Genomic DNA, 22,435 nt, shown 5'->3' with positions numbered 1-22,435 from the left:
CCCAGCCTGGGACACACGGCCGGGCACACACAGCCTGGCACAGCCTGACACACACAGCCTGACACACACACAGCCTGACACAGCCTGGCACACACAGCCTGGCACAGCCTGACACACACAGCCTGGCACACACAGCCTGGCACAGCCTGACACAGCCTGGCACAGCCTGACATCTCCCTGCCCGTGCTGCTGGGTGGGGTCACTGCAGCTCAGTGAGACACAGGGGGGCTGCTGAGCTGGCTGAGCAGGACTGAGCCCCAGAAAATCCTCTCTGGTCCACCTTTCAGCACAGAACCCAGCCATGAACTGCATGGGGTTCTACAAGAATATTTTTTTTTTTAAAAATATGAAATCTCAAACCTGAAGTTTTTAATGTATACTAAAAAGAACAGCTTCTGCTATAGAAAGGAAGAAGAAAAACATTACTATTCCCATGTTGTTTTTTGCCATAAGTGTGCTTTCTCTATTTTAACCTCTGAATGTGGACACTAAAAATCAACTAAAACATTTTTTGCTCTTATTAAATAATGTTTAGCAAGATTTGAGTTCTTAGTGCTGTAACTCGCTGTCTAAAACACTAAAGAGACTTTTAGTTAATTTAACATAACATTTACTTGGAATGAAATCAGCAGTGTTCTTATAAAAATATAGGATAAAATGAGCTCATTGCCATGTTCTCAATGTCAATAAAGGTGATGTATTTCTTACTTAATAGTTTTGAACTAGTAGTAGCATTTTACATGTCATGAGTATCTGGATGTTTATTTGGTTAAAGGAGACATTAAATACAGATAAATATAAGTAAATACAGTTGAAACAAACAGCATTCTTCACCTGGCCCAGAATTTTTATATTACTTTATTTTAGTATTCAATAATTCTCTAATTCAATAACAAGTGGGTCAGGGTTCCTCAGTCCCTGTGTAGATTTAAGGCAAAAGGAGTCCCTATCTGGATTTCTAATTATTTGTAATTTTACTGCTTGAACAAAGCCACATACAGTTAAGGGAAGGCAGAAAAACACTCAAAGCATTAGAAATCCTAATAGGCACTTCTCTTAAGATGTTTGCATACATTCATTTTGGCTACTGTGATGCCTTTAGGGTGTTGACGGAGAAGAAAGAGAACGCTGAGAACAAGGGAGAATTTGTGCAAAGCAGTAAAACAGACCCATTCCTTTTGGAGGACTCATGGAGGAGATGGTTTAAATAAAGATGCCACAGCTAGCTTTAGATCTCTGTAATCTTAACAGGCACGGATTTCTTTGCATTATCTTACTGACAAAGGTGAAATCATATCTAAAAATTACTGGAACACATTTTAAAGAGTGTTGGTTATGCAGATTTTGAGATTATGACCAGAAAGTAGTGTTAAAAAAAAAAACAAAACAGTGAAACCAGTCTATATAACAGTCACATATCCTGTCCACATCCAAATTTGTCTGAAACATTCTACAGAACCAAATAAAACTTACAAGCCCTGCCCTAGAAGTCATTGAAGTGGCTCACATACACAAATCTAAGTTTCTCAAGAAACATTTATATTCTCTATACTCTCTACATCAGTTATTCCTCTGTGGCACTCCAGGTGAAATAGAATGTGAGGCCAAACAATTGGCAAATGATATTTGAAAATCTATGCTGTCAAAGGAGCATGCACCATAAGAGCATCGGGAAAATGTTTGTGTCAACAGCATCTCCATCAACATTAGTGTATAAACACAGGCAGAATTTGGGAGAAACTCCAAGACAAGTAAGGTGACACAAAACATGACAGGAAAACCATTTGAGCAGAAGTTACCAAAAAAAAAATAGTAACTTTGTTCAAAAGTACTGCTTTTAATTTCAAATTCAAAAGTAACTGCAATTTAATTCTCAGCAGTTTAATAAGTTGTGGAGAGCACCCTTAGAATGTTCGCAGAGCACTAACCACGCCTGTTTTTTGGTTAATGAGCTCGCAGCACTGCACTCCCCTGGGAGGGCACATCCTGCCTGTTTTATAGCTGAGCAGAGGCACAGAGGCAGTGACGAGCCAAGGCCTCCAGACCAAGCCGAGCCTGCCAAGCTCATAACTTTATAACTTCATGTTACATGGGCTCTGAAACCTCCCATGCTGAAAACTCTGGAAAATTAAGCCCATTTAAAATACAATCAGCAAACACACAGTGATATTGTCTGCATTAATTAACTGTCATGGCTTTAACCTCAGCCAGTAATTAAGCATCACTTGCTCACTTCCCACGAGGTGGGCGAGAATCCCGAGAGTAGAAGTGAGAGAACTCATGGTTCAGACAAAGCCAGTTTAGCAGGCTGCCCTGGGTAACCCAAAATGTCACTGTACTCCACTTCTATCTGTGCCCAAAACTGTTACTGAGTCTTCAGAGCCCGGTGCCAGGGCTGGAAATGGGATCGGGGGTGTTGGGCCCTTTCAAAAGCCGAGGATCTCTTGAGAGAGCCACCCTGGCCCCATGGACTTGGACTCAGACAGGGGCGTTTGGCTCCCCTCCCTTCTCTCCCTTGGGGCTTTCCTGCCCCTTGGGTTGCTGACACAGAGCTGGGGCAGCCTGGGTGAACGCTTTCCTTTTGGGTTCTCCCTTGGCTTTCCAGGGGGAGCGTTCCTGGGTCCTGCCGTGCCCGGCCGGGTTCGGGCTCTGTGTGTGCCGAGCGCGGGAGCGGAGCGGGCCCAGCCCCGCGCCTCAGGGCGGCCCCACAGCCCGAGCGGCCACAGGCCCTGCTGGGCCAGCCCTGCCATCCCCTACTGTCCCCTGCCGTCCCCTGTAGTCCCTTCCCATCCCCTGCTGTCCCCTGCCATTTTCTGCCATCCTTTGCCGTCCCCTGCTGTGCCCCCCCATCCCCTACTGTCCCTGCCATCCCTTGCCGTCCCCAGCCATCCCCTAAAATCCCCTCCCATCCCCTGCTGTCCCCTGCCATTTTCTGCCATCCTTTGCCGTCCCCTGCTGTGCCCCCCCATCCCCTACTGTCCCTGCCATCCCTTGCCGTCCCCAGCCATCCCCTAAAATCCCCTCCCATCCCCTGCTGTCCCCTGCCATTTTCTGCCATCCTTTGCCGTCCCCTGCTGTGCCCCCCCATCCCCTACTGTCCCTGCCATCCCTTGCCGTCCCCAGCCATCCCCTAAAATCCCCCCCCATCCCCTGCTGTCTCTGCCGTCCCCAGCCAGCCCCTGCCATCCATCCCCTGCCCTCCTTGCCGTACCTTGCCATCCCCTGCTATCTCTGTCATCCCCTGCTGTGCCGTCCCATCCCCTGCCGTCCCTGCTGTCCCCGCCGCGGGCAAGGCGCAGTTCCTGGCGGATTTCCCCTCACAGGTTCGATCCTTGCCCCTGGCTGGGCTCCAGCCCTGCCGCAGCCCGCCGCTCCCAGAGCTGGCCCGAGGCGTTGGGGCAGGGCTGGGCCCTCTGCCCTCAGAGCCGCCCTCAGGGGATTCCCCGGCCCTCTGGGCTCAGCTGTGACCCCGCAGAGTCAGTGAGCCCCGGCAATTCTCTGTCTAGTGATCAATCACTGTTATTTTTGCCTGGTGCTGTTTCTCCTGTTAGTAAACTGTTATTTTTTTTCACTTACAGATATTTGTATTTCATTTCTCCTTATTGGTGGAGAGGGATCAGTTAAAGATACCAGGGAAGGCAGCTCATTGCAGTGTCTGCCTCTTAAATTGCCTTAACACGAGACACAGGCAAAGCCAGGCCAGGCACACACAGAGCAAAGCAAAGCAAAGCAAAACAAACAGAGGATTTCATTCCCTGCTTCCCAAAAGTGCAGCAGGTCCCCCTCACGTGTCAGTGGTTGCTTAGCCACCATCAGTCCCTCATCCCCCTCTTCCCACTGTTCCCAAGCTGTACACAGTGGAATGGCACACACTGTGGAATATCTGCAACACTTGGGGTCAGCTGTGTCCCCTCCCAAATTCTGGTGCAAACAATTGGCAAATGGTATTTGAAAATTTATGCTGTCAAATGAGTATGCACAGTAAGAGCATTAGGAAAACGTTTGTGCCAACAGCATCCCCATCAACATTAACACATAAACACAGGCAGAATTTGGGAGACACTCCAAGACAAGTGAGGAGCCTACTCCAGCCTACTCCATTTGAGGGCAAGGAGCAGCAAAGGCATTGACTTTGTGTAAGTCCTGCCCAGCAGTAACAAAATCAACCCTGAATTTCAACACTGATTCCAGCACAAATGCAAAATACAGCCCCATAATAGCTACCTTGGAGAAACTGATTCTATCCCAGCCAAAATGAGCACAGTAACAACCTCTGAAATTGCCTGACCCACACATAGCCATTTACTAACAGCACATCACTTCAGAATTTTTCTTCCATTAATTCACTTCAAGACAATATCTGCTGACTTGTGCTTTGACAAAATGTTTTTTTATTAAAACACACCATTATGAAATACAAAATGAGGCACTACAGAAAAGATCTCTTGAGGATGCAGTGTTGCAAAAACATATTCAGACTTTATGCCAGAGGTTGTGTATCCAAACTTTTAGGTTATTATAGCTTCTCTGTAAAAATAAAGCACCCAATGCATCATTCAGTCTTTCAGCAAGCTCCCCCAGCTAATCCAGCAGCACTAGGCTGGGTTCAGCACACCAGCAAGAACCAGGCCTGCTAAAGACCACACTGCCCATCTTCCCCACAGTGTATTCCTTTTATTACAAATGTAGTTTGAAAGCCTGGCCTGAAGTGTCTGACAGTCACCAAGGAAATCACTCACATTGCTTCTTCCAGCACTTGCTGTCAACAGATTGGCAATTTCCACCTTCCTTCATGGGGAAAAAAAGGAAAATTATGTCAAGTAAGAGGCTGGAATCTCATTTGTTTACAAGCAAAATTTGAATCCATAGCTCTGTCTAAGAGGTGCTAGATTGAGACCAGATCAAGCTTACTGTAATTTTAATTATTTCATTTTATTAGCATAACATGTTCTTCTTATAAGATTACCAGCCCTGCACCTCATACAAAGCATACAAGTGAAAATGCACATTTCTCAAGTTCCTCTAGGTAAAATTGGCTTGAGAGATTCCCTGAGGAATATTCCCTGAAGAATTTCATTTTTGTGCAAGCAAATCAAATACACAAGAAGTTATGGGGAGGGATTTGAGGCCTTGCTACTATGCATTTTCTCAAAGTAGAATCTTTCTGTTCTGAATAGCAAAAAGTATAGAAAAGCAATCTGAAATTGCATGTGATGTGCCTCTGCAAGTTTTAGTTCATTTGAGCTCCACAAAGAAAGTTAAGAGCATCTTTGAAAAGAGAATCTGAGATTGCATGAAAAGCATAAACCCAATTCCTGCCAGAAGGCCTTTGTCACCTCCAGATGAAAAAGAAAATCTAAAAGGGGTAAAAAGCAGCAAAGCTGGATTTGCATGAGGAAACAGAGACAGACATTTAAATTCACTCTAAAGAATGATGCAAAACATTTTTATTTCTTTGTCCTTATGTTTTAGACAACTTCACTTTTTGGATAATTAAATCTTTTCCTACAGAGATTTATGACATTTTTGCAAATGCTGTCCCTTTTTAGACAAAGACAGAAGACTGGAAAAAAAGTGACAGTATGTGAAGTAGTGGTGTTCCTTTCCATGCCTATTCCTGATGGTTTTAGGTTTTTCTTGAGGCAGAGATACAAAGAAATTAAAAATGAAACGAAAACTTTACTCTGTGTATTTTTTAACAAATACTTATTTTCTCGTATTATAGTTCTTGCAGAAGTAAAAAAGTCACTAACAATTTTATCCTTTTTTTTTTCTTAAATAAATTTTAACAGGAAAAAACTTGCTTTTTGCAAGTCCATAGTAGTTTTCAGCTGGTTTCAGAGGAGCAGCACTAACTTCCCAATCCTTTCAGGGAAAAGTACAATGAGAAAGGGAGGATTGAGTACAGAGATTAGGAGAGCAGTTCACCACCACTTGTAAAAATCCATTTGTGTTGCTGCTTGCTCACGGATGAGCTGATCCAATAACCACTGAGGTAAAGGCCAAATTTTCATATTTGAAAAGACAATGCTATAAAATCATAGATAACTATTGCTTAAGCAGAAGCTGTTCTAATACAGCAACAAAGGGAGTTTTAAACCCATGCTTCCAATTCCAATTCTCAGAGTAGCAAGACTTCAGACAGTGAAGTGCAAAGGTTTTAAATATTTTATTTCTGAATAATGAGTAATAAAACTTAGGGAACTCAATCATTTGAGTAACAACTTTTTCGTTTTCCTTTTTCACCCAATGGATGTACTCTAAGGCCATAAAAAGAGCACCAAATGGGATTGTCAAATGTTTACACATAGAGTGTGACCTGTAAGCAACAAAAACATGAGACAGACAGTGTCACAGACACATTTTATGAAAAATCCTTTCGTTAGGATTTTTTCTTCTGAGAAGCTGAGAAGCCTTAGAGGAAAAGAAAAACAATTATCTGCTGCTGTGGAATGCAACAGGTGCATCTTTGATTGGTCTCATGTGGTTGTTTTTAATTAATGGCCAATGACAGTCCAGCTGTCTCGGACTGAGAGTCACAAGATTTTATTACCATTCCATTCCTTTCCTTTCCTTGCTAGCCTTCTGATGAAATCCTATCTTGCATAGTTTTAGTATATAATTTTCTTTTAATATAATATATATCATAAAATAATAAATCAGCCTTCTGAAACATGGAGTCAAGATTCTCATCTCTTCTCTCGTCCTGGGACCCCTGTGAACATCACCACACAGAAAGTATCACATCTGAAGCAGAAGGGCTGCATCTCAGGTGGAACAAACAGCCAGGTCAGCCAAGGCCTGTAGTGAGCCACCCTTCTGCAGTGCTGGGGTTTAAGCAGCACCAGGCAGAGGCAGCCAAACAAGGGATCAGCTTGAATTGCACTCTGTAACTCACACCTAGCCAGGAAAGAGCTCTACCGGGCAGGGTGCTGCCTCTGCAGACTGAAACAGAGAGGCAGATTGTGTCAGAGATCCTTCAGCCAATTCATAGCAGAGAGAATGCCAGGCACTGAGTGAGCCATGGTTATATTGAAATGCTCTGAACAATTGTCATAGAAAAGGGATCAGTGAAATCAGACACATTCACACACTTTCATCAGCTAAATAAAAGTTCCATTCCCAGCTAACCATATCCAGCAATCAGTTGGCTACTCACTGTTTGTATGCACTGACTTTAAAAATCAGATGATTCAACTGTCATAGCAACTGCATCCCAAATTTGGGCTCTCAGGGTATATGCAAACAATCCACCCCTCAAGTCATACAGCCCCTCCTTGGGCTAATGCACCATTCTACACTGGGGTACTAGAAAAATCAACAAGTGCTATTATGTGTGAATGAAAAATGCAGATGTGCCCATAAAATGGCAATGGCAGAAGGGATCTCACTTCAGGCACCACTGATAATTCAGACTGACAGAGAGGAAATTACAGCAGAACCCTCTGCCTCCTACATGTAGGGGGATAGAATATAAGAAAATAAAGATAGTGTGGAAAGTAATCTTACCCCTGAGGAGGTGCAGCTGGGCCAATTATCAAAGATTAGGAACAGGCCTGACTTTAACAGGGCACAGCTGTGAGCAATGAGAAGAAGAGCGCTATAACAGAGTGGGGTGGCTGGATGAGAAGGGAGCTGGAGTCAGTTGGCTGCTTTGTGAAGGAGAAAGAGTCAGTGCCCTGAGGAGATGCCCGTGAGAAACACCAGGAAGGTATGAAACTCCTGTGAAAAGGAGACCACAGTATGGAGCCCCTGCGATAAGATGACAACACCTGCATGCCAGGCTTCCTGGGAAAGGAGCAAGGAAGAGTGCCCGAGTGGGGAGCAGCTGTCTGTTCTCCCTGCTGGAGCAGGTGTGGCCCCTCTGGAAGAGCAGCATAGCTCACCCAGGTGTGCAGATGGACAGAGCAGTCACCAGTCCCCACAGAAGGCTGGTTTTCTCTCCCCATGTTCCTGAGGTGCCCTGCTGCACCACTGCTGCAGCAGCTCCTTTACTCCTCTGCCAGATCCCAGTTGTGAGCTGTGCAGAGGAGGGGATGAAGTGCAGTGACCTGGCAGGGAGCAGCAGAGTGAGGAGTTGGCCATGTGGGTAGGTGTAAGCTGTCCCTGCAGCAGCTCCCTGTGCTCCCTGGCTCTGGGTATGGGCAGCCAAGTGGGGCAGAATGGAGACAGGAGCAGTGCTGGGAAGTGTACAGGGAGAGAGGCACAAAAGGCTTCCCTCCAATGCCAGAACAAAGCTGCAAATGCATCAGAGTCTGGGATATCCAGTTTGTAGTGATAAGAGCTGTGGGCTGAAGTTAACAGAGCAAGTGTCCTCCAAATCCCAGTGCTGCTAAATTGTCTTTCAACATTCACATGACATAAAGCTTTAAGATCAATCCTTATGTCCTGGAAGCACCTGAACCTGTCAGGCACACACCACATGAAGCATTGTATCCTCAGTGAGGTGTGTCTATTTTAGACTTTCCAGTTGTTCCACTACCAATTTTCATTGAACTTTGCATGGCCAAGGAGAAAACATGAACATCAAACTGCCACTTTACTGATGGAGAAATTGTGAATTCCAAAAGGTTTGGAACGTCTATAAATGGCCTCCCCGTACCTTTAAAAATGTTGAGCTTACAAAAACTCAGTGCTAGAACTTTGATTCCTCCTTCCTGGCCTGCACCTCAGGTCAAGTCCTAGGTACCACCTAATGCCACCTGAATCCTGGAAGTAGTCAGCACTCCGTTTTTGAGCAGAACCATTTCTCCCTCAGTTCTACTGATAAGAAAGTCACTTCAGGACATTATTCTCATGCACCCATGTTGTTCTAACCATCAGTCATGAAAATCTGGCTGAAGGAGTGCAAGTGAGCTCCTTAACAAGAAACAGAAAGCCTTCCACAGAGAAGTGTAGATCCAGTGAGAAATGACAAACAGCAAAGCCCCACTGCCCTTCACCTGCTCAGGAATAAAGGGCCTGGCAGGGAGCTCAACCCCTTACACTGAGCTTCCCAAGAAGTGCTTCTTTCTCACAGGGCATGAATCCAAGTCTGTCCAATTATCACCCTGTCTGCACCAGGTTTTGTAGCTGTTGCAGGTGTTAACCCTTTTTTTTTTTAATGTTCCATATTGATCTCTTATACTAAGAAGTCTTGTCAATAACCAACCACGAGAACAGGAGAAAGGGAAACTCTCTCAGTTCCAGTTAATTGATGGTAACATAATCATATGCACCATTTGGATACACATCTGTGCTTTTTGATCTCCAGTCAATCTATCAAAGCACTGAGCTTCAGGACTCAGAGGCATGCCTGTGTAGATCTACTTTTTCAATTTTGCCTGCAGCCTTTTCTCTTTCCATTTGTGCTTTCTTTCCCAAAGAAACATCTCTGCAGAGTGACATGAAAGGAGTCCAAAATTCAACCTGTATTATTTTGTCTCCCCTCCAATAGAAAGACCAGTGAGGCTTTCATGTCTGACTTGCACAATGTCTTGAAACATTTCTGGTTTCTGGATGAGCTCTTCTAAGGAGCTACATGAAGTCAAATTACATGAAGTGCTTGCTTGAAATTCATTGAAATTCCTCTGGTTACCTGAATAGTTCTACAGGCTACTAAATATAAATGCAGTGCTAGATTTTAAACTTTAGCTTTTACTTTTTAATAAATCTGGGAAAGTGTAATGTCCTTGCCAAAGTCATGCTACGAAGGCAATATGCAAATATTAAATATGAGAATGAAGAATAACTGAAAGGTATTAAGTAGAAATTGCAAGTAACTGCTGACAGTGCCTGAAAGCTAATGATGTTAATTAACAGTATTCCCAGGGATAAGTCCAAAGAAGGAATGGGGAATGCAATAACACAGACCTGACTTTTCTGTTTCCTTTATAGAATTCTTATCGAATATAAATTAAGTCAGAAAATGGCAAGTTCCAATTAGTATGGCTAGATAGCAAAGCAGACAAAGTAAACAAGTAGTTGTACCTTCCTCATAATGAATTCTCAAACAGCTCCTCCTATTCTTTCAATTAAGCCTCCAATATAAATGTGCCATGCCCCTTCCTTTATTGGGTAGCATGGAAACAGGGCAAGCCTAAGTTCCATCATTATTTAGTCAAGAAGGTGGATTCAGTTTATATTAGACTATAAGACCATTCTGAAAAAGCACAATATTAGGTGTTTTTCTCAAGGAGTTCATATATCTGTTCTCTTAGTATGTTGCAAGTCAAAGTATCAGGGTTTCCAATCCCAGTTAATAAAATAATCTTTTCCTCAGTCAGCTTCCAATCTCACCAACAGAGCAGAGGATGGTTCACAGCCCCATTGCAAACTCTGGGTGCAAATGTATCATTTTCTGGACAAAAGTAACACCACAGATTCAGACAATACTCAGCTACCAATGTCAGCTGTGTAGGCAGTGAGACTTACCAGAATGACACAGCAACAATTTATTTGGGTTTTGATTCAAAAGGAATTTATTCCTTTAAAATTCTACTGTTTCTGTTTCTGCTTCTCTCCTGCTTTCACTTTGACAAATAAAAAATTTGAGAGGCAACCCATATCAAAACAATTATTTCTCACATGAGGCTGTTTTTAGAATAATAAAATAATAAACAGCAGCTTCAAGAGATGGTATTTCTGACTAGTACACAACACAAAAATATGTACAGCAAAGAGGCAGGAGGTACAAAGCCTTTATGAGGGGCTGTGCTGGTTTTGCATGGCCTGGCTCTTGGTAGCAGGGGGACCATGGAGGTGAGTTTTATGAGAAGCTGCTGGAAGCTCCCATCATGTCCAGCAGAGCCAGTCCCTGAGGGCTCTGAACATGGCCCTGCTGCTGGCCAAGGCCAGTGAGAGATGATGGGAATGCCTCTGGGAAAACATGTTTTAAAAGAAAATCAAAATAAAGGAGGGCACTGTTAATTCCAGCTAGAGAAGAGCAGGGTGGGAACATGTGAGGGAAACAACCTGGAGACACCAGGGGCAGGGGGGAAGGAGGGGCAGGAGGTGCTCCAGGGGCCAGAGCTGGGGTTCCTCTGCAGCCAGGGTGAGACCACGGGGAGACAGCTGTGCCCTGCAGCCCTGGGGATCCAGGGGGATGCAGAGATCCACCCCCAGGGAATGGGGATCCAGGGGGATGCAGAGATCCACCCACAGGGAATGGGGATCCAGGGGGATGCAGAGATCCACCCCCAGGGAATGGGGATCCAGGGGGATGCAGAGATCCACCCACAGCCCCTGGGGATCCAGGGGGATGCAGAGATCCACCCCCAGGGAATGGGGATCCAGGGGGATGCAGAGATCCACCCACAGGGAATGGGGATCCAGGGGGATGCAGAGATTCACCCCCAGGGGACCCAGGGGACAGAGGGGCCCTGTTCCCAGGCTGGGGCAGCCTGTCCTTGGGCACTGCACCCCTGCACAGACAGACAGACCCATCCCAGCAGGTCTGGGAGGGCTGTGTGCCCTGGGAGGCACTCAGGCTGCAGCAGGGCACTGAGAGCTGCTGCTCCTGAGATGGAGCCAAGCTGGAGAAGTTCTCAGAGAAAGTCTCCCATGGGTGGGACCCCACAGCCTCACAGGGGAAGGACTCCTCTCCCTGAGCAGTGAAAATCTCAGGTGATGAACTGGCCAAACCCCCTGCCCTGTGTCCCTGAGCTGTTGGTGGGGAGTAGGGAGGGTTGGGGGGAGAAAAGGTGTTTTTAAGGGCTTATTTTAATTCTCATAACCCTTCTCTGACTTTATTGGTGATAAAATTCACTTTGCATCTCTAAATTTAGCCTGTTTTGCCCTTGGAGTGTTTTCTCCCCTCCTAATATCAACTCATGAACCTTTCAGTCATTTTTTCCCCTCTCCTCTCCCCCAGGTGTGGCAGGGGAGCCTCAGTGAGTGACTTTTGTGGGTGCCTGGAATTTGATCAGAGTCAAACAAAGGAGAAACAAGAGCAGGAAGATAATCTGGGTGTTTTGTCTGAGAAAAGCTGTGTAGGCACAAACCCCATCCTCAGGTGGGAGCTGTATCTCCAAGCAATGAGCTGCGCACCTGACATTCCCCTCCTGGAAAAGGAAGGCCAGCCATGTGGGAAGGGTGGCCTGAATTAAGCTGCCAAGGGGGACACAGCACCTTGGCTATGAGGGAGTTAATGGAGGATCAGGGGGGAAGCAGTGACCCCATGGCAGGACTGTGCTTCAGAACAGCTCTGTGCAGGTTTGCTGGTTCCAGCATAGGGATCAGCTACTGGTGCATAAATCAACTGGGAATGCCAATTTCTTTGGCAGGATGAAAGTCCTCAAGAGGCAAATATTAAAAGTCACTTAATGTGTGTACTGATCTCTGCTTTGGCTCCCCGATTTGTAATTTTTTCTTGTTCAAACTGATGGATGAACTGAATGTTTTTAATTATTTCCAGGCTATGCCCTTCAGAATTGCATTGCTTTCCCTGCATACAGTACTTCTGTCCAGAGACTCCCTTGCTTCATTAAGATGGAAAGTCATTTCAGTTCCAAAAAGCCAGAGTAATGGTGTTTTAATCAAGGGAAGTGCACACAAGCTGCTGCCATCCTGAGCATCCCCTGGCACAAATGCAGCAGCACAGGGGTGCATTGCATGCTGCCCGTGGGATGCAGGAACCCCAGATCCCCTGCTTTGGAAATGACACCACAGTTTCACCTAGAAATGCCACAGTTTCACCTAGAAATGCCACAGTTTCACCTAGATCCAATGTCTGCATCTCTGAAGCTGGCTTGGACAGAAAAAAAAGCTCAAGAACAATGGGAAGTAATGGTGTGTTAGCACAGGAGAGGGGAAAATGAGCCTCTCTTTTTGGGAAGTGTTCTACTTCATCACAACAACTGCTTAAGAATAAGCCATCAGACAGAGTTCAAAATTCCTCAAATATTTGAACTATTAGAACTTGTATGCTTTACAATGGTAGGATTTAAACAAAAAGCTCAGAATTCAGGACAAATGTGTTACCTGAGTTACAAAGGAACTCACACATGAAAGAAAGCTTGAAGAGACTAAAAAACCCCAAACCTCAGCAGCTTGGAAAACTTCTGATGTCTTCCAAAAATAGGGGGGAAAAAAGAAGCTCTTTACTCAAAGAGCCAAGATTAACTACTGAGAGCTGCAAAGGCCGGGTTTGGAGACTGCCCCAGAAACATCCCACCATTTCCCCCAGTGCAGAGGAAATCAGCACCAAACCTGTCTGCCAAGGGCTGGACATGGTCATTCACCCCAGCACCCACAGGCAGAGTTTGCCATCACACACTTGCAGCCATGCTGGGGCTCAGAGGGATCAGATTATTTAGATATTTCGATTATTTATGTTTATATTTAGATATCAGATTATTCATTTCACTGCACAAGTTGGCTTCTTTCCTGGTGTACAATTTAAGATGTGCTGCTGCTTTGCTAAGCCTTCTTTACTTGGCCTCATTCATTCCATCTGTATTAAAATGAGATGTTGTGTGTAGCTTAGATGGAACTTTTGAAGGCATTTTTCCAAATGAAATTGTAAGTTTATGTTAGAAGAAGGATTTATAGCACACAGTTAAAACAGACACACATATAAAGTCTGTTCTAATTAGGCCTTAATTTTTGCAGAAAATGCTTTTATTTTAGAGGTCTACATATTTCAACAGTATTCCAGATGTGTATACTACATCTATATTTTTAATAGATGTAAAACCAAATAATTTATTATGGTAGCAATCTTTAACTAAATTTCTTTACTGAGTAATTTAATTCAAAGAGGCAAACAACTGGACACCAGAGTAAGTTGGGATCAGATATGGGCAGGTCTTTTATACTGTACAAGCTGAGTTAAGTTGAAATTATAAAAAAGAAAAAAAAAAGAAAAAAACTGTCTTGATTTTCTGACCAGCATTTTTGGGAAAATCTTCTTCCAGCTAAATTGTTTTCAGGTTTATCAGAATTCTGAGTACTACTCTATTAATCATTCTGCAATTAAGTACTCATTGCTGTCTCTGAGAAAAGACCTAAGACCGGGGCATATGTGGATAGGACGCTTGACACAGATGTTCCTGAAATGCCATAACATCCATCCCAGAGTAAATGTCACAAATCTGTTTGGGTGAAGCAAACAAGAGCACTCTGTGCACAGAAGCCCTGTAAGGGATGAGTTGCAGATGCAGACTTGAAGTTATCATTTTTATTAAAAAATACTTCAGTTGTAGTGGAGTCTCAAACCAGAGCAAAACACCAGAGGCAAACCAAAATTAGGTCTTGAAGCAGAGACAGAGGAGAAGGCAGAATGGTAAAACTATACAGTATTACACAAGGAAGATGAAAGCCATTTTATTGTGTTGCTAGTAGCCTTTGGAAAAGAAAATAAAGAATAGCCTCACAGTGGATTTCACTGTGTGGATAAAACACAGGCCAGGCTCAAGCCTGGAAAATCATGGTCCCACAAGTGGAAGGGAAAAGAACACCATGAAAACCAACACAAACAATCTGTAATTAGAGAATGACTCTGTCCCTGCTGTTCCTTCTGTGTTTGGGCACAGTGAGGTGTTTGCCATCATCCCATCTCTGGCACCTGAGAGTTATTGATCACTGCCTTCAGCTGCCTGTACCAGACACCAGGGCTTTATTTATGACCAAAAATATTACCTTCTTGGCAATAATGTCAAAGACCTGGTAAAAAATATGGATTGTAAAGGTGTAGCATAACAATAAATTTAGATTTTGATTAGTGTAATAGATTTGTGCAATATAACTTCCCTGACTTCACTGCACTTAAGAGGTTTTTATCATGTAGATTTAAATCTGAAGTGGCAGACTGTATCATGAGAAAGACAACTAAAAGAAGCCAAATTTAGATGTCACAAATTCAGAAAACATCAAAGAGATTGGCAAGTGCTTCACCAAACATTTATATTAAGCAGGAATTATTGTTCTGATTACATCTTAAAGCCAGTAAATGAATAACCATTTTTTAAATGGTTACTCATCTCCTTCTAGCATTTTTTTTCATTTTTCAAAGCAAAGCACATGAGTACAAATTATTAATCTCTCAAATAAGTTATCTTTATTAAACACCACTATGAAAACACAATCATAATTAACCACAAAATAGTTAGGTCTCATACCTGCTCTTTGCACTACTGTGGGATTTTATTAATAATTATTAGTCATGGCACCAAATTTAAGAGGTAATTACCTCTTAAATGGGTGAGTGGGTTTGCTGCAAGGTACCAGAGCTTGCTTTAAGTCAGAATAAACAATCACAACTGAGGGAAACTAACCCTAAGTTACATTATAACTTGGACCCAACAAAAGCTCAGTATTTGTAACTGATTCCATCTGAAGCACTTCCCCAGTTTTTTGATAAGTGACCAAAAGTCTTTCCTCACCTATTTAAGTTTTCAACTGTAAAAAGCTCAAAATACATTTGGAAAGGGAACACATCTTCCTCATCTCATAAGTAACTACTCCAAGTAGCTGTATCAATGATGCCTTAGAGCAAAGGCCAAGCAGCTCAAACAGCTTCAAATTAGGCCCTTAGGGTTAGCAAAAAAGCAGCAGTTACATTTTCTGACAAATACAACATTTTCATGGTATAAAGAGATCACCATGCTTCAGTATCAGTTGTTTCAAAGTGCTGCTGCTCAGGTTTTGCTGGGGTTTTGGACAGCAGGTTCCTGCCCTGCCTTGCTCTGTGGCACATTACACAGCAGTAGAATAAATGTGGTTTTTTACTGATCACAACAAGAACTGGAGAACAGCTCAGGAGCATCTCCTAAAGCCTGGTACAGCAGAATCAGCCTCAGGTCTCCAGAACCCACACAGGAATGCTGCAGACAAGCCCTCTTTCTCTTTAATAGACACCTCCTGACTTTAATTTGCAGCTAAACGTTTTTGAGAAGCAGCTGGGGGAAGCCTTAAGACTCCTTCTGTAAGGTGTCTAGAACTTATTTCTGATGAAGTAAAAACAATATGCTCTTTACTTGTAAGAGGCACAGAATCACAATATCCCACACAACCTTGAGTTCATTGCTGACAAATTGCAGAAGTGGAGTTAAAGCTCCAGCAAAAGCCAAAAGCACCACGAACACTCTTAGAGGAGCTCTTGGAGCACAGAAATAATCAGAGCAATTTTATTTAGACTCTACCACAAATATCAGTTTTAGATCTGATTTCAAAAATAAAGCATGACTGGTCATCTAGGCTGGACTTGTTTCTTTCACTGCAGCAGGTCATAATGTGAATTATCATGCAAGGAGTTCCTGAGAGCTTTCCTGGCACTATGAAAATCAGCCTGATGGGGCTGACAGAGCTTTCACTGAATGCTGTGCAAGACCTTTAGCTGTAATTGTCCTTGTCCAAAAGGCTGTGGATTCATCATGCAGACTTATTGAACTGAAGTCTTCAAGCAGCATTGACAGTGATGACAATATTTCTACCATTTGAAAAGCCCCAGACAAATGTCATAATTCAGCAGTGTTTCCACTATCCATTTCTGCATTATTAAATTATACCTAACAAAGGTTATGGTCATGAGAGAAACCCTACGCATCAGCTAAAGCTGCCAACTTGGATTTTCACATCTTTATTATTCTATTTTCAGGTAAATATCACTGTAGAAGTCAGAAGATTAGAGAAAATATGATTCTGTGTTGTTTGCCTCTCCGAAAGTGTCCAAATATTACCTCACTTACACATGACTCCACTGCTTGCTGCCTTTCCAGCAGAGTACTCATGCAAGCTGTGATTAGGATTAATTCTGCCCTATCAAAGGTTCCAGGGTACAAGCCATACAGGTTTGGGTAAATACACAAAGGACAGGGGTTTTTTGTTTTTGTTTTAGATCTTTAACCTGGAATCACAACCTTCATCTGATTCTTATTCTGCTACTGGCCTTTTAACTGAGGTTAAGCAATCACTTCTGTTCCTTTTGCTCATCTCAGTTTCCCCATCTGTAAAAGGGTGAAAGTCATAGAGTCTTTCACTCCATTTCATAATTTTTATGACATTTATACATAAAGAGGCCTTTCAAGGATTATTGTTGCTATGAAATATACATTAATTATGACTCACCATTTGTCTATTTGTCATTGCATTAACAGCACTGGCTGTATCAGTCTAGAAGAGAAGAAACGAATGCTTTTTATTTCTAAATAATTACTTTACTCTCTTTCTTTGTTTAGGGATAAAATATAACATGGGATTCCAGCAACCAAAAAAAGTAAGTTTTCAGAAGTACCTAAAGAAAATTGTACCCATATTCTGAGTATGGAGTACAGATAGAGATGGCTCAGATAAGGCCACTACACGAAGATGAAGCACTGAAAAGGAAAGATGCATCAAAAACTTAGCCATGAAAATGCAAATTTCCCTCTTAAAATAGGAATTGGATAAGCTATGCAACTTCAGTTTTATGAGGTTTTTTCCTAGACTGGATATTGCTAAAAGATACTGTAAACTTTGCATATATTAATATTCTGTATGAAATCGCACTGATCAAATGAATGCCTTGAGAGGTGCTTAAAAACAGGCTCAGGAAAATTCTGGTGAAATTCCCCCATCTAGTGGCAGTCGGGCTGCGTGGGGCTGCCTCCAGCAGGGATGAGAGCAAACTGTGCCAAGGAGCAGCCCTGCCCAGATGTGCCCAGCCGTGCCCAGGTGTGCCCAGATGTGCTCAGATGTGCCCAGATGTGCCCAGGTGTGCCCAGGTGTGCCCAGGTGTGCCCAGGTGCCATTGCCTGCTCGGGCAGGTGACAGGGATTGACAGCTGTTGGGAAGGATGAAAGTTTGACAAGAAAGCCTCACAGATATGTGTGCTTAGCAGAAAGATTTTTGAATGTAGAGTCTGAAGAAAGAATAGAAATGAAAGCAAGTTTTGATATAGAAGAAAGGAATTGCTGAGCCAGTCTTACTGGCTAACCAAGGAGGCAAAGGGTCTGTTAGTTAGAAGGGGTTTTTATGACTTAAAGCAAAGGATAAACCCACCTCAAACAAGGAGATGTTTTTACCAAGCAGAAAGAGAGCACAGGCAAACAAGCCTGCTGATGCTGCAAGTAGAAAAAAGGTCTCAGAATTTTCCACTGCAAGAAAACTGAAAAACAACTTCTAGCTTAAACTGTAATGTACTAACTTTTAGTGATTGGAGAATAGCAACATGAATATGGTAATTATAGTAATTATGATAGGCTATAGGTAATAGTTAAGGTATAGGTTGGTTCTGCTGTATTAAGATGCTCAGCAAAGAAAAGTCTATAATGCAATGTAACCAAAAGAAAAGTCTAGAATGCATTGTACCCAAAACCAAGGGGTCTCCAGGCCTGCCTGCAGCTGGAGCTGACAGCTGTGGGCACAGCTCTGTCACCCATGACCCTGGCCTGCTGTAACCTCTTGGATACAATAAACTGCATTTTGGAGAGTCCCTGGGGTCCCACATCCCTCATTTCAGCTCTCCCTGACAGCTCCCCTGCAGCTCCAGCCCAGCCCTCTGCATCCAGGCTTGCACTGACAGGAGGCATTCAGGTTGCCCAAAAGCTCCAGGGTCATCATCAGCATCATTAAAGGTCCAGAATTTCAGGAAGCCTGAATTTGATAACCTTTAAATATCAGCCATGTCATGAGTAAATAGGATTGAATTACAGCCAGTCTTGTAAAGGGTAATGTTTAGAAATACATCTGGTATTTACAAAGACAAACACATTTCTGACAACAGAAACAACCTCTGAAGGTGAGGAACAATCACTCCCAACAACTGAATAGTGTTTTGCATAACAAATTATCAGTTGGTTTCCCAGGCTGCACATCACCTTCACTACCAGAGCATCCAACCTGCATTCTGCAAGTGTCCTAAAACTTGTGTTTAATACTGATCTGTTGTGTTCAAGTTTTGTATGGTAATTATCAACATAAGCAAGTCACCTCCAAAACACAATTTGATTTTTTTTTTTGTTTTTGTCACCAATGTTTTTTGTAATGAATCCTGAATCTCTTTTCTGAGACTTTTTTATTCTCTGACCTTTAACAAGAATGTGACAAGATAAAACCTCCCCGACAGAGCAAGTATGTCACCTATTGCATTGCTTTTTTCAGACAACAGACTTGTAAAATTGATTAAGATTTAATCTTAAAGAGCACCCTGAAAGAGCACCACCCTTCTAATCCCCAATTGAACACCTTAAAATTCACACAGGATCTTATTTTTAAGCCAGTTTTAAATACTATTGGGGAAACATTGAAAATCAAAAATTTAAATTTAAAATTGTAAGCCCTCTAACTAAGCATGTTGGGTCAGCAATAAATATTCTGCAACTACATATGCTCCTCTGTTGAAATTCTCCATGGTAGTTCATATGCTACTCTGATCCAGGTGACCTCAAAATGGGGATGACACACAGCTAAACAGTGACCAGAACATAATTTTAATCTTAGAGACACAGACAGGATTTAATTCAGCTACCTGGAAAAGCAGGAAGTGATGGAGCACACCTGGCCTGTATGCAGGATGTATTAACAGAGATTCCCCAATGAAAAAGTCCCACAAGTCTCACCCACCGACCTGCTATGCTCACTCAGGTTTTGCTGACCTAATCCCAGCCCCAGCTGCATTCCCACCTCTCACTGCTCTCATTGTCTCCCTTGCTCTGCCCCAGGCTCAGCTCACTCCAGCCTCCCTTTGGGGTCCCCTCCATGCTGCCCTCCCCAAACCCACTTCTTGTGTGCAAACCTCTGCATTTTCACTGGCACCTTCCTGTTTCCCTCTGCCCACATTTACATCTCACTCCACCCTGCAAACCCTACAAACCCCCCCTCCCTTCCCCTCTGTGCCAATCTGCCCTCATGCAAAGATAAATTACTGATGTGGGGGTGGTGGTGGGAAACACACAGCCCAAACAAACAAACAAACAAACAAACAAACTCTTCCATTTGGGTGACAGCAGGGGCAGTCTGGAATAATTAAGCAAGTCCTCAAAATACTCAGATACCTTTTTGTAGAAATTTCAACATCTAAGACAAAAGTATCTGTCAAGGTCTGGGTCAACCACCTAAAATACAGTAATGCAGGTAAATCCAAATAGGAACTAGAATTTACTGGAAATTTGGATCAGAGTCATCTCTGCCTATGAATTTCATGTAAGCACAGAACAAGGGGACAAGAAAAGAGCCACAGTGCAGTGCTGAGGGCTCATGACAATGAGTTTTGTTTTACAGTTCTAAAAGTTACCAAAGATCCATGTGAAGTGGTGCAAGCTGTTAAGTAGTGACAATCTCTCATTTACTAATATCTTTAATCTGATTTTCCTCAGCAGGACTGTGTTTCCAGCAATAACCAGGATAGAAGATTAAGAAAAAATACTGCAGACAGAGCAGCAACAGTTAAGCAGAGCAATTCATTAGAACCATCTGAAAGTGTGCCCACCAAGCTTCAAAGCACCGACAGAAGGCAAAGCAGCATCATGTTTGCTATGAAAGATCAACAGAAAGGTGAAGAAATTAATTCCATCAAGCTCCATAAACGCAGGAGGAGGTTTATAATTAAAAAGAGCCCAATTCTGATTTCCATGAACAGCTCCATTCTCAACCTGCCCACACTTAGATATGAGGATAGAAACAACAGCAAGTGGAAAAGTCTCTATCAGATCCAAGGAGAAAGGAAGCGGATTATGAGGGAAACTTGTTCAAAATACAAGAGTAACAGCAGAAGAATAATCACTCCTTATCACGTGTCTAGGATATTTGTAGAGGATAAATACAGGGTGCTGTACTGTGAAGTGCCAAAAGCTGGCTGCTCTAACTGGAAGCGGGTGCTGATGGTGCTCAACGGGCTGGCCTCCTCCACCAAGGACATCCAGCACAACACCGTGCACTACGGGAACTACCTGAAAAGGCTGGATGGCTTCGACCACAAGGGAATCTACCACAGGCTCAGCACTTACACAAAAATGCTGTTTATTCGTGAGCCCTTTGAAAAGCTGGTGTCTGCATTTCGGGACAAGTTTGAACATCCAAACAACTACTACCACCCAGTCTTTGGGAAAGCCATCATTGCCAGGTACCGTGTCAATGCCACCAAAGAAGCTCTAAGGACAGGCTCTGGAGTCAAGTTTAAGGAGTTCATTCAGTATCTGCTGGATGTACACAGGCCAGTGGGGATGGATATACACTGGGATCATGTCAATAGGCTTTGCAGCCCGTGTTTAATAGACTACGACTTCGTTGGGAAATTTGAAAGTATGGAAGAAGATGCAAACTTTTTCTTGCACTTAATTGGTGCTCCACAAAATTTAACTTTCCCCAAGTTTAAAGATCGCCACTCCAATGAAGAAAGAACTACCACTAAAATTACACAACAGTATTTTGCACAGCTTTCTCCTTCTCAACGACAACAAAGCTATGACTTTTACTATATGGATTACTTGATGTTCAACTACTCCAAGCCTTTTGAAGATTTATATTAATTTGAGGGCCTGGATATTTCCACAGTCGCATCAGTTGAATTGTGTGACAAATCCAGGTGGCATCTGTTTATATATACTTACCTGTTAGCAAACAATTGGTTGAAGAGCAGGGAAAAACACAAACCAGAATATAAACAGATGCCTACACCTTCACCTTAATTGCCTCCTTTTTCAAATCATATTTTTTTCTATAATTTCTCCACATGAAATGTATGTACATACGTGTATAATACGTCAGGGCCCCCAAATAAAGCACAGAATTTTCCAGGCTGGCGTGGCCTGTGTTTGCACTTGGGGGACAGGGTGTTTGAAATGAGGGGAGCACAGCTGGCAATTCTGAAGAGCAGCCAGTACTTCAAGCTCTTTGCTGTTCAGAAAATAAGTCTTTAAGTGATGGAGTAGCAAGAAGGAAAATACACTGAGCAATATTTACAGTTTGTTGAAATGTGCAAGGCATGAAGCCATTGACAGGTCCCATGTGTTTGAAGGTGGATGTTGATCCCTGATTCCTGATATTCTTAAGTTAGTCAGGGAGAAAAAGTCCAATCAAGGTTACACTGTTCATAAACACACTGGTGAAAACAACTAATACTTAATGACCATGTGAGAGCAGTATTAAACCAGATGTTGCAATTCAGAGTGAGGATGTGTTCTCCCCCTTCAATATTTCCCTTATGGCACGTTCATCTGCAAAAAGATAAAATGCAGGAGAACATTTGCATCTTTATAAGTGTTATTAAAATTCTTTTAATCCTTTGCATTAACATAAATCTCTGGTTTAATCTTCATAGTCACCAGGAATATCAAATCTTTCCATCATAATAACAAGCAAGAATAAATGCCACTTCCTGCCCAACAGGGTAGTTCTTTTCATTGCTGCGAACAATTTGCACTTGCTTATTTTAGTAACAATTATATCTGACTTAACATGCAAAAAATATTCCAGGTGTTTTAGTTCAATTTCTGTGCATGAGAGGACTTTCTCATCTCTACCACAGTGTCTTGTGAGA

The 22,435-nt window shown here is 42.9% G+C and overlaps 1 protein-coding gene across 4 annotated transcripts in view; it reads left to right on the top strand.

The window, feature by feature from the left end:
• CHST8 (carbohydrate sulfotransferase 8) overlaps positions 1 to 21,695 on the top strand; it is a 162,339-nt gene extending 140,644 nt beyond the window's left edge. For 3 of the 4 annotated variants that reach the window (XM_031063189.1, XM_014310110.2, XM_031063190.1), the window contains 2 exons: positions 17,157 to 17,194; positions 20,274 to 21,695. In XM_031063189.1, the coding sequence (XP_030919049.1) occupies positions 17,157 to 17,194; positions 20,274 to 21,425 (1,190 nt within the window). In that variant the 3' untranslated portion in view covers positions 21,426 to 21,695. The remainder of the gene's footprint in view (positions 1 to 17,156; positions 17,195 to 20,273) is intronic. The other variant, XM_005428466.2, reaches the window with a different exon arrangement.
• The last annotated feature ends 740 nt before the right edge of the window (positions 21,696 to 22,435 follow it).

Source organism: Geospiza fortis, unplaced genomic scaffold (assembly GCF_000277835.1).
Source record: "Geospiza fortis unplaced genomic scaffold, GeoFor_1.0 scaffold383, whole genome shotgun sequence".
NCBI lineage: Eukaryota > Metazoa > Chordata > Aves > Passeriformes > Thraupidae > Geospiza > Geospiza fortis.
This window is presented reverse-complemented; position numbering and strand designations above follow the sequence as displayed.